This window comes from Lepisosteus oculatus, chromosome 13 (assembly GCF_040954835.1).
Source record: "Lepisosteus oculatus isolate fLepOcu1 chromosome 13, fLepOcu1.hap2, whole genome shotgun sequence".
NCBI classification, from domain to species: domain Eukaryota; kingdom Metazoa; phylum Chordata; class Actinopteri; order Semionotiformes; family Lepisosteidae; genus Lepisosteus; species Lepisosteus oculatus.
Window position 1 is genome coordinate 3109158 of NC_090708.1, and position 13064 is coordinate 3122221.

The following is a 13064-nucleotide window of genomic DNA, read 5'->3' on the forward strand; positions in this document are numbered from 1 at the left end:
CCCATAGCTAACAAAAAAATAAACTTTTGGGGTTATTTTCTGGCTATTGCCTGAATTATGGATTTTGGAACATTTGGATGCTACAATTATGGACATTGCAAAACCAATACATATAGTATTCTTTATATCAAATTTAACTGGGTACAAGGACCCCATTGCATACAGTACATTGTATATGCTAATTTCAACACAGTAGATATTGTCCAACGAGGTCAGTTTCAGACCCCTTCGTAAAATTGGCTTTTGTCCCCACATCGCCTGCAGGCATGGAAGAAAATCCTGCTCAGGTGCCAGGAGTGTTCGGGTAGAGGAGTGTTTGAGGGGGCATGGAGCACCTGTAAATGGTTTATTACTCGGATTAAAGCAGCCGGAACAAGAGAGGCACTTTTACACGCTCAAGCCCACGCATGGAGAAACAAACAGAAATCTGTACGATCCCTGGCTGCCTCGTGGGCGCTCAACACTGGTCTCACACGCGCTCCGAGTATGGGCATGTACAGGATTGACCTCAACAGGGACACTTCATTGGCAAAAACTGTTTTTTTTTTTCAGAAATCAGATAGCATCTTCTTTTAGATGCGGAAGTGCCAACAGTATTTGTCCCCAGCTGTGGTGTTTGTCTAGTGCGGAGTTTGGAATAGCAAATAGCAACAGTATGGGAGTCGCTGGGAAGTCCCTGCAGATACGGGAATACAGCTGTGCGTGTGGTTCAGATACACTGGAGACTGGCGGCCGATTCACACAGGAGGAAAGAGGATTGACTGTTCCCCTCTCACACTAGGGAAACAGGAATGTCTTTGTCCCGTCCTGGCTAATCCCACAGAGCGGGATTTGACTGTGCAGGGCAAACTGAGGCTTCAGGAGGTACTGGGAAGGTTGGCAGAAGGCAAATCGGACTACCACTGAGCTGCAGTACATATAGCACAGGTTTCAAGGGCTCAGTGCTGTTCAGAGACTTCATCAGACAGAACCACTTGAAACTCAGTCAGCGCACACTGATCAGTCCCTCTGTATTCTGTTCCTTGGCTTGTGGTGGGCATCTCCCTGCCATCTTGTTTTGCAACGGTGTAGGGAGCAGGAATGTGGAGTTATTAATTGTTTTCTTCAAGTCCAAGATTAGTCTTTTGCTTTATTTTCATTGCTTTTTATGAGCACACAGAACTGTGGAGGGATGTGAAAAACTGGGGCTGTATTTTCTGAGAGGATGAGGCTGCTGAACAATAAGTTACACTCGATTCAGGATAATATCACGTAACACTGCGCTGAACGGTTTCTGTTTCCCCTCCACTGCCAGAAAGCTCTGCATGTTGCACCTGTGTGAGTTTAGTGTTAGATCACTTGGCATGTGTCAAGTTAAATGACTGTAATTTGTAAGCAAATAATATTCACGACATCATTTGTGCCAAATAACTGATCTTTGCCCTTTGTTGGGAATTCAGATTTGATGAAATGGCGCTGTGCAAATATTGTGGTATGAGTGTCTCAGAAGTTAAAGGAGCTAATGCAGTTCTTTAGTGTTTGCAATTTACAGAGAGAATCTAATCCTTTAATGTGGTACAACAAAATGGGTGCAATGAGAATATATGACATTAAGGTGGACTAAGTATATTTGAACTCTTTTGCTTACTTCAGATGCTTAGAAAATCAAATCAGAGGTGGATGTGCTTAGGTCGATCCTGAATATGGTGCTCAGAAATTATTTTTATAAGCTCCTAGGTATTTCCTCTTGGAGTAGTTTTAGGTTAAATGTATTTTTTTGGAAATGAAACAAAGGTCATTTACAGATGTTTCACGATGCAGGATATACAATACTGCAGTTCATGAAACTGTAGGAGAAACTTTAGTATTCTGACTGCTCAGATCACCGTAGATGGAATGGTGTAAGCACAGCTTTGTCATTTTGTTGTTCACGACTCAAAAACATTCTGAAGGTGTACGTTTAGCGAAACAAAGATGAACAAGCACTTCACCTTGCCTCTGGCATGGTGCTGCCTCTTCATAATCGTACATTTTCTGTTGTCAAACAGCAACAAGTGTCTGAGCGAGTGTGGGAAAAATGCTCTCTGCACAGTTGTGCCAGGCAGATGTCTGAAACTCGGAGTAAGCTGGTGTTGTGAGCTGCTCTTAAAAAAATTGCCATTAATGCAGCTGCTCACACTTTGTCAGGGGCTCTGCAACACTTGGCTTCTCAGAACCTTTTACAGCTGCAGCTCAGTCGCTGGCAAACAAGCAGCTGGTCTAAAACGAATGCTACAGTGATATGGATATGTTGCATGTTGTACTCTCACAAGTGAATATACTGTATGAACAGATCTGTACAGGTGTTATTGTACCGCTGAGGCAAATCTAGGAGACAGTATTTTGTTTCAGCCTTTACCCACACGGAGAGATTGGACATTTTCAAGCAACTGTCCAGTAAGTGGACGTCCAGATAAACTCTAGGAAAAGGAACATGTTCGTCCTGGTAACAAATAAATGTAGACATTGCACACAAAACTGAGAGGGGGGAAAGGCATTGCATGTCGCAAATACTGCAAAAAGTAGTGGATCATATACAGGCTGACAAGCACTAGGTGTCAAGGCGGTTTCCTTCCATTGAGGATATTTAATGTGGGAGCAAGGGCTGATGCTTCATTTATACTGTGCCACAGGCTGTACTGAGACCTGGAAGCCCCATTCAGAAGCAGGCGAGGGCTGTTGGTTGAGAAAGGAGGACACTTCCTGTGCTGCTCTTGTTTCAAGGTTTGTCTTCCGTGACTAAATCCCGCTTCGCCCCTCAGCCCTTCCCCCTGGTGTCCTCCTCCCGGTGGATGGTGAAGAGAGGGGAGCTCACTGCCTTTGTGGAGGAGAACGGGATCTTCTCCAAGCGCACCTCGCGGCAGCAGGTGTACTTCTTCCTCTTCAACGACGTCCTCATCGTGACGAGGAAGAAAAGGTGGGTGGATGTAGCCGTGTTCCCGGACTCACCGTGGGGGGGGCTGCTCGGACATGTCCATGCCTGGCAGCTGGGTCTCGCACCCCTCGGAGAAAGTCCATGTTCATGTCCCAGAACAGCAAGGCAGCATTGCGGAAAAACAGATGTTTTTTTTCCAGGAAGATCATTTTAATGTGGCTGGCCCCTGTTTTATGAAATGGTTGTGATGCTTGTGTTGTTTTGCACAGAGTACAACTTTATAAAGTAAAGATGCAGAAGGCGAATGCTCTGGAACGCTGTTCAGCGTGTGAGAGCTGTGCTATGCGCTATGCTGTTTTAGTTGAATGCCATAACAATGATCTGGTTGAAGTTTTCGATGTGCCTCCTTGCCAGAATATTAAGTCAACATGGGTATGTTATTCTTAGATTTAAAAAATATTTTTTTCTTCTTTTTATCCCTGATTTGTTACTTTCTCTGATGTCCCCCTCCAGTGGAAAGATCGGTTTCTTGCAGCTGTGCAGTTATGCAGAGCACTCTTCATTCCTTGCCTTTCATCTGCACGAGAGCTGATGGAAGTTCACTTTGAATCATCAAATGCACAGATGAGAAAAGCTGTATTTATGAGAGGATTCCCATGTGGCTTTTCTATAAAACGAATCATAGGTCAGTTTACAGCAGCTTACGAATTCAGATTTTTGACATACCAGTCGCATAGCTTCAGAGAACAGTTTAAGTGGCGAGGTGAGTTATGGGTTCACGTGCCTCTCAGTACTCGCAGGCACTGGGCATCTCTCTCAGTCAGAGGGCTTTGCCTACAGAAAGGAAGCTGACTACTTTTGGGGCTTAAATGGTGATGAACCCTTTTAGGGGTGGGATTTAAGATACTGCTGTTTCAATGTCACTGTCTATACTCAAGATAATGGTCTGGCTTCATTGATACGTTGCTGAAAAAGACATGTAGATTTCTGTTTCCTGGAGCAGAAATGTGTGTCTTATCTTTCCTTTTTGTCGGAAAAAGCTCCAACTGTGTGAAGGGAGGTCAGGGCACACCTCGCAGCGTGGAGCCCGTCTGACAGACAATGAAAAAGGCTGATTTGTTACAAATTATGTGGCCTAGTAGTTTTTTTTCACAGATTCCATTGCTACTGGATCACTCGGGTTTCAAGGAATGTAAAAACTGCTCCTTCCAGAATCCAATTTCCATCTACCGATCCAACCTGCTGAGCTGTGCTTTTGAATTTGATACAAAATTATAATATTGATTTGTACTGTCTGGCAAGAAACCAGTGATTTTTCTTTTTGTTTTCATCCAAATGGACCTCTCTTGCTATACTTTGAACATTTTAAGATGTACTACTCACTGTTTTTCTTGCAGGTACTTCAATATGGAATGGTTATATAAGAAGGTTTTTTAGAAAACAAACAGCTGCCTTTGCTTTTGTTGTTCTTGGTCCCTCGCGTGTTTTGCTTTAACAAGCTCTCTTCATTAAACTGGACACAGATGCCCTGGATCTGCAGTGCTTATTTTTACTGCGCAGTGCGTTGTGCCTCTCTCACGGGGAGCGTGTTTATTTTACGGAGTGTGATGGTACTTTGAACTCTGATTGCACCTCGTTCTCATACAGTTTTGAACTTGACGTGCCTTCATTTTACTATATTCTGGGTTTTTTTTAGCTGGGATGTGGAATTTTTAGTGGAAGGAGGAAATGGAAGCTTATACAGTACATTGTTCTGAAAGAGCTAAAGAGGACAACAGATGTACGTTTCAGTCTTCATGTTTCAGTATGTGGAATCAGGTCTGTAGGTTCTAGATATGCCTTTGACTGTGATTCTGTCACCAGCTGTGATGTTAATGATGGCCTGTAAATTATCACAGGTTATTCCTGCCACAACAAAACACAGTGCTGTCCTTAGGCCCAAGAAGACATCAGCCCCTTAGATGTCTTCTCGTGTCCTGTTGCTTTAGTAAACTGTGATATGCCCTAGTATTTCAGAAATGCTGCTTGCTCTCGCATACCTTGTAAGAAGTCCCATTGCCAGTCCTCACTGAAGGTCAGTCAGCTCTGCGTCTTGACAGTGATTGAGTCTCTCCTCTAGTTCCAAGGACTGTAACTACAATGGTCCGGCTACTTTGTCTGCTCTTGCGCAAGCCTGGACTGATGCCAGTCCAGTTCACTATGAGCTTGTGTGGCTTGATAATAGAGTGGAAGTATTCTAAAGAGGAGTGCAACTGAAGTTACTTTCAGTTGTATTTCTGCGTGTGACTCTGGAATGGGAGACTGATGTGTATAACCTGTGTTTGTAGTGATATTTTTTTTTTTATTGTGCAACAGCCTGGCGGTTTTTCTATTCCTGGTACAAGGTGTGTCTGTTAAAAATGGAGACTGTAAACAGCCACAGATTGTTGTGGTTTTAGAATTCGTGTGCATGAACGTGTCCCTTTGTTAGTCTAAATTGACCTTCTTTCATAGCTACATTGTTTACAATTTTCCACTGTTGAAATAATGAAAATAATCCAGAACTTTACTTTTCCAATACCCATGAGGTTTTTAAGTTCACAAAATTTTATGGTTTTAGATCAAAATAAACCAGACTGGTCCATCATGTACTCACACTTGTGAGAGAAATACATTTTAAAGCATATTGCTGTGAGCTGTGGACAAACAACAAAATACTTCTGATACTTCAAAATACTTCAGATTCTTCAAAATACTTAAGTTTTCTTTAATTGTCCTAGAATTTGAACTGGATTTAGATTAATTAATTCCTTTGACTATTCATGAAAGATGTCTGCTTCGTATAAAGAACAACTACATTGTTCCGAGGGACAGAGTTCACACAACATGAGCCCATGTGCTCTGTGAACTCTGAACACAAGTCACTGCAGAGCGCTGAGGCTGTGTTCCATCATTCCTCCCGGCTAATTAGGAGTAACTTTATAGCTGAGAAAAAAACGGCCGAGGGGAAGTAGTGAGAAACAGCTTAGCAGTCGGGACCACCTGATGTGCGGGAGATGAATTTGGCGTTTGTCAGGAGATTCGTCTTTCAAGCTTCTCATTTCAAGAATAAAAGTTTGCAAACAAGAAGGTGGTCAATTATGCTAATGAACTCTTGAGTTTCCCCCCCCTTTTCAATTCCCCAGCACAGGCTTAGAAGGATCTGACAGACCTTTATGAACGAACCTCCTGTTCCTCTGTAGATTATCTGATGCGGATGCTGTCTGACGGAGATTTGTTAATTAATTAACAAAGAGAACCCAACTGCTAAGAGATTAGCAGAATATAGAAGTCATTATAGCTTTTGCATATGGAACATACTGTATGTGAATGATTTTCTAATGGCACTTCTGCAGTCGTGTGCTAAAGAATAAACAAAGAGATCCATTGAAACAGTGAGAGATAAAAAAGGTTAATAATGTTTGTATGGCAGCATCTCAGTTTTTTTTCTCAGTCATCTCAGGTGTCTCAGTTTTTTGCAATGCTGGGCGGCTGTGTTCAATTCCGGGCGGTACCCCTGTGGAGATTGTATGTTCTCCCCGTGTTCCCCTGGGTTTCCTCTGGGTGTTTTTAGGTTAATTGACCTGGGTGTGTTTCGTCCAGGGTGTATCCTGGGAGGTGGAACCATCTTCAGCACATGCTGCCTCAGAATGGTGAATAATATTAATCAAGGGTCAAACCCACCCTGGGAAGCTTGTACCCCACATCAGACTACCTCCTAATTACACCCCTCTGTTTTTGTACTGAACTCAAAATACTGCCACTGCTTGAACATTGCACACCGGTGCAATGTGAATCCTGTTAAAATTATAGCTGCTACCACAATCCTGTCTCAAAGAATTGTAATGTCATTTTCTATGTCAGTGTTATGTTATCTTTTATGTCATTTGCCACGTGAGGAAGACAGGCATGTAAGCATTTCATTGAGCTCTTCACATGTGACAATAAAATGAAACTTGACCCTGCTTCACGATTGCTGCTTGCTCCCCCGCGACGCTGTACTGGATAATGTGGTGAGAAAAAACGGGTGGATGGAATTGTGTTTCTCCCATGACAAGCATCAGAGACAGAAGATGTATAGCTTCTCTTTCTGTGCAGTCCTGAAGGAGAATCAACAGAGCCTTGCCGCTCAAACAAAACGAGCAGCCCCCGCCACAGGGGAATCGTCCAGTTATCCAACAGACCTCACTCCTATAAGTACCAGCTTTGTCCAAAGGGTGTGTGTCAGGGCCCTTTACAGTGCGTTAATCCAAGCCACCATGTGTTTGTGTGTGCTGCTTGGCATTTTGTTGCGGGTGTTATCTCTGTGCAAAGACACTTTATTTTAAAATGTAGAGGCTCTGTGTGCACTCAGTTTCATCATGGGGCACTCTTAGCTGACTGGCACTTTTCCTTACAAAAATGATTGTGCCATAAAACTGCATTTTTTCGTCACATGACCACCTACTGTATAGGATTAAAAATACCTGGGTAACTATGCTGGGGAGGGGGCATAGAAGATGGAATTTGTATTGACTAGTTCTTATGGTTTGTCGAATCTGTAAACACGATTTCTTTTCTTTTGCAGCGAGGAGAGCTATAACGTGATAGACTATGCATTGAGACACGAGATCTCTGTGGGGCAGTGTGAATCTGACGAGTTAAACCTGTCCCCTGTGAAGACCACGTCAGGGATGCTGTACTCCCGGCAAGGATCGACCAATCACATCTTCAGGCTTTCGTTCTGCAGCAACCATTCTGGAGAAACAGTGGAAATGATCCTGGGTGCAGAATTACTGTAAGTGCTCAGCCCATGCCCTACTTTCGTCTGACTTTTCAGAACAGGCCATAATCCCTAAAGATATTAGATGTCATTTCATATTTTTTTTTGATGGAGTGCCCATGGGAGCTATCCCAGAAACTGTCTGCTGTTCTTGTAAGATAAAAAAAATCGCTATATATGGATTTATCTGAGTAATTTGTTTTCTGTACTGTGCATTCTCTCTTAGTTGTATTTGTTGTTGAAACAAAGTACTTAGATCTTCGTACTGAAAAAAGTCTATAGGTTTTGCCTTGGACAAGTTAGTAGCTGGATGATCACATTCTAAGAAAAGGTATGATAAACACTGAGTGACCAAGCAAACCTTGGACTGAAAGCCACAGTACAAAGGTGGGAATGCAAGGTTGGTCTGTTGCTGTGTTCTGTGTGCAGCTGTTGGTAATTGCCTGTAATGTTAATGCTTAATTACAGATCTCTCACCTGCAGCTGGAATCACATTTAACGCTACTGTAGTAGGCTGCTGTAAAGTTAAATTTTTTGACAGACCTCCCTTCATTCCTTCCACGACTGGAGTTTCTCACAAACATTAGTGGCCTCATTTATGCTGTCAGTCGTCCTGTGATTGTCCCGGAGAAGTGAGTTTTTTGGGTACAGGGTCAATGTAATGGAAGAATGTGTCTTGCGTACTGGGCCAAGAGACCAGTGAAAAAACATTTGTCTGTTTTTATCTGTAAGTTTCTTCCATGTAGTTGTGCTCTTTTCTATCATTTTTCTGGGAAACATGCTGATAAGAAGTTGCACAGCTTGAGCTCACAACTTATTTCTGATGGCTTCTGGGAAAAACCGGCACTGGTGTGCATGTCTGGGTGTCTGTCTGCGTGTGTGCCCTGCAGTGGTCTGGCATCCTGTCCAGGATGTACCCTGCCTTCTGCCTGTTGCTTGACAGTAGAGGCTCTGGCATCCACTGCAATGCTGTACTGGAGAAAGCAGTTAGAAAATGGATGTATGGAATTACTTAGGATGTTAATAAGCAGAAACAATAATGGAATTTACATTTTCTCATTATTTTACTGTTAGTCCAAAAAATATGACTTAGTAGACCATTATTGTTCCCTAGTAAGGGGGGATATAGCAGAGATTACAGTATCTGAGTAAAGCATTTTTTTACCAAATGCAAATACAGAAGGGACAAAAGTAGATATTTTAATGTACAATAAATGAGGACATTTGAATGCATTCATTGGACTTTCAGATCATCGTGTGACTCGCTTTTTGTCTTTTGAAAATCATGCTTAAGTCAAGTGTCAGGAGATTTCTGTGAGAGTTGTGCAGTTCTACACTGTGTTTTCCCAGTCTTGGCCAGATTTAATTAACCTCCCTCTCCAGGACTGGAGGCTGAAGCAGGAAAACAACCATAAAACTTTCAAATATTCTAATAAAAATAAATCTGTGCTAAAAAAAAGTTACATTGGCTTTTCTACCTCCTGCTGGTGTATTCTTAATGTTTTCAGCACATGGAGGGGTTTGGCACGTGAGTGTGGTTTTCTTGTTTGGTTTTACAGTGGCCTTGTCTTTGTTTATTGCTCTTACAACTTGTGTTGCTTTCTGTTTAGCTCAAATTAATTTCAGTGCTGACACAAACCTCTGTAGAATTTTTTCAAATCCAATGGAAAAACAAGAAGGAAAAGCTGTGTGAGCTGTATTTAAGAGCTTGATTTACTTAAGCTGTTTTGGAACAATGTGGACTGCTGGATGTTCACGTTAATCAACATTATAGTTAATGTGCTCACATACAACTGTTGGGGCTGAAAATGAAGACAGAACAGCTGTGATTTGTCTCAATGACAAGGTTATTTTGTTTCATGATTTCCATTAATGGGGCACCCTCCTAAATGGAGGCATTATAGAGTTTTCTTTGGTTTCCTAAGATACTGTACATGCAGTACATACAGTATATGTAGCTGAGTAGTGGCTCAGAGGTTTTGTAATAGGTTTCAATGAACAGCAAGCCTGCTGCTATCTGCAGATTCATATAGGCATCACTTGTTCATGTGCCGGTGTGTAAGGAATAGAAAGTGTAACACAAGCCATGTTTACACTTTGCAGTGGGACCAGAGGTGTTGATAGCTGATATATTGTACAAGGACTGAGGTTATCAATGCCATAATACAGGCATAGCTTTTTAAGTGGCCGGCATGTTTCTAATCCAGTTTAGCTGGTTTGTGTGGTTAAGGTCTAAACATCTACTGAAGATTTTCTGCACATCTATTTTTTTTTCAATCTGTTTGCATTATTGTTTATAGATTTGCACATCCCAGGTTATAAATGAATTGGTTCTTCTTTCTCTGTATATATTTTAGTGCTTTAGCAGTAAAGTATGTGGTTCTTCAGTGTGAGGAGCAAGATGAGTATAAAATCATCACGAAAAGAGTTTGTGAGGATCCTCATTGTGCTTAAAATGGGAATTCAGTTTTCAGAACTTGTGAAGTGTTTTCCAGTGTCTCTGGCCTCTGGACCTCCAGTCTTTGGGAAATTATTAAGCTGCTATAAAGTGATGTCAGTTTTTTTAGACAAACCTCCCTTCATTCCTTCCTTGAAATACAGATAAGGATTATGGAGTGTATTGTGGATCTTATTTTAGCACTGCTGCTGAACTGGAGAGCTGGGTTTCTGGCTTTTATTGCATGGTAATTGTGCGCTGTTGTTGCTAGGCAGCCATCATTGTTGGGGCTGATCATTCCCACAACTCCCTCTCTCTCTCCACCTGTCTGGCAGTGTGACCCGAATGTTATTGTTCTCCAGGGGATTAAACAATTTTCACTTGTTTCACATTCAAATGTTAATTTGAGTTTAATGGAGCCTTATTTATGCAGTTAATGCAGAATGCAGAATCGAGCTTGTTCAAGCTCTTAAAATGGCACCACATTATGAAAGTGTTGTCAGGATTTCACATTTATGTGAGTTAATCCTTCTTATCCATCCGTTTAGAGTTGGGATGAATTGATGAATGATAGCAGAAGCGCAGGTTGCCCTACACATCAGAGTGACATCTGCATTGCTGGTCATCTTCATCTGTTTGCATTGCTTGGCACTGTGATATCAGGGCAGAGGCACGTTCAAAACTAAACTTTCAGAGATGAAGGCATGTAGTTCAGTACAGTTCTGTTCTCGAGTTTTCGTCAGTTCAGTCGCAAGATTAGCCGGAGGCATTGCAGATCTGCTCAAATATCAACCAGCAAGCTGTACATAAATCCTCATGAGCCTCATCTGTTTACTAAATGGCAGTTAAACTGTATCTAGGGCTCTCTGGTGCTTAAGTCTGAAACCGAAATAATCAGTGATTATTTGGTAGAAACAAAATTGGCTACTCTTGTGCTTTGGGTTTGTTTTGGGTGCAGCGTACAACAGATGTGGATGGTATGTCAACGTTTAGCTTTTTTTCCTGTCTGCTCTTGATTTTCCCAGGGCCTGCCAAGTTACGACATTTTTAAGTGTTTTCTTTTTAATGTTAGTATTGCAACATCCTTTTGCATTTTTTTGTGCCATTGAACTTGTTCTCCTACTCTACCCAGACATTTGCTTTAATGAAAATTCCAATAATTCCAAAATGACGGCACATTTTTAAGCTTGAAGTTTCGCAAGCCGTCTAACAGGTTGCGTATGAATGATGAGCAGATGTAACAAACCGTTGAGCAAATGTGCAGGCTACTTGGTCTAAGCCTGGAATGAGCAATCCTGGTTCTGGAGGTCCAGTCTGTTGGCAGGTTTGCAAGGTCTCTTTAAAATCTGCCGCAGCTTCGGAAGAGCTGGAAGAAGCTGTTGAATTGGTTCAATGAAGCCAGTAACCAGTTGGTTTAGCTCATGAACAGATGAGGTAGAATGAAAACGTGCAGACACACCAGCGCTCAGGACCAGGACTGAACACACCTGCTCTACAATGTTTGACATGGTGATGTCACTGCACAACCTCCTTCTAACCTGGGGACACCTCAGAAGCAGAGCCAGGCTGGACCGGGTCAGCACTGAAATGGAAGAGGCTACTGCTGACAGTGGTGCTGTTGGATGAGCCTTTTGTGCTGTTCCCAACGGTCCAGATTTTCCAAACCCCCCACACAAGTGTGGTGATCAGGGATGCGGTCATGTACTGTAGGTTGAGGCATTTTTAAAGATGAGTTTTTAAACTGAGGTCCTGAGTCTTTGGCTCTGATTGTAAGAGTAAGGATGTTCACCCTGATCCTGGTCCTGACTAAATTCCACACTCAGTTTGAACAATATGGTGTTTCTAAAGAGTGTCCTTGATCAGTGAATTAACATCTGTGTCTGATCTGCTGTGCAGTGGGGCAGTGTGGTGTCCTGGGTCATCCAGGTGGGTGCTGTTTACTTTGAGGAGTAAATGAATTCAAAATACGGGGATCATGTTAGATATTCTATTTTCTGGATAATGATCAGCACCTCTTCATTACTGTTATGTTAACAGTGTTGTCATGCCAGGGTTTTTTTTGCAGTTGTGTACTTCTCAGTCACATACAGCAGTTCTCTAATACTACACAACACAACCACTAAGCTGTTCTTCATATCATCATAAATACTCTTTCTGTGGATGTACAGTACCTCCATCCAATTTAGTTTTGAGTAGCTCCTGACAGAACAAAAATCAGCTGAGAGACAACATGATGTCTTGAAATGAAAACGGACTAAAAATGATTTGCTTGAGTGCCATTGCTGCTTTTCAGCACCTCGAAGCTGTTCCCAGTAATGCTTGAGTCTGTGTGGCTGTACCCTTTCTGTTTCATGTTTTTTTTAGTTTCTTTACGTGGTTTCAGTTTGAATTTTGGTTTATGTTTGCGGTGTTTTGCTCGAGTTGTTGTCTTTTTCCACAGCAACAAGCCAGTTCCTCTCTCACCTGTTACCAGAAACTGATAAGGTCGTAGCTCGTCTAGGCAGGGCGTTCTCAGCGCCTAGGAATCTCCCTGCTCAAACGAAAGAATTCTGCTGTTATGAACAGAGAGATTGGAGGCGGGGTTCAAAACGGGGGCCTGCATTATGTTGGAAAATGTTTCGTGCTTGCTGCCAGCCTTGGGAATTGTTTTATGGGTTGTGATTCACAGATGGACTTCAGAGTAACCCCCTTCCCAAATGCACTAGGAGGAAATTGGAATCAGGCGTTTCCATCCACCCTTAAAGTATTACACAATACTTTCAGATGATGGGAATTCTCGCTGATGAACTTCTGCAGTTCATGCTCTGTTCACACTGGGGAGGACTAAAAATAGGCGGCAATGAGAAAGGGCCACTGGTGTCTTGACAAAGACCTAGGAAAATAATTGTTTGTTTTTGGTCATTACCCTTTCAGTCCTAATTGGAAGAAAGCACTTGCTATTCCTTTCATCTGTG

The 13064-nt window shown here is 42.3% G+C and overlaps 1 protein-coding gene across 2 annotated transcripts in view; it reads left to right on the forward strand.

The window, feature by feature from the left end:
• The window catches only part of LOC102686568 (rho guanine nucleotide exchange factor 26), a 40171-nt gene that overhangs the window by 20096 nt on the left and 7011 nt on the right, over positions 1-13064 (forward strand). For both annotated transcript variants that reach the window (XM_006637504.3, XM_015360792.2), the window contains exons 11-12: positions 2781-2935; positions 7479-7688. In XM_006637504.3, coding sequence (XP_006637567.2) covers positions 2781-2935; positions 7479-7688 — 365 coding nt within the window. The remainder of the gene's footprint in view (positions 1-2780; positions 2936-7478; positions 7689-13064) is intronic.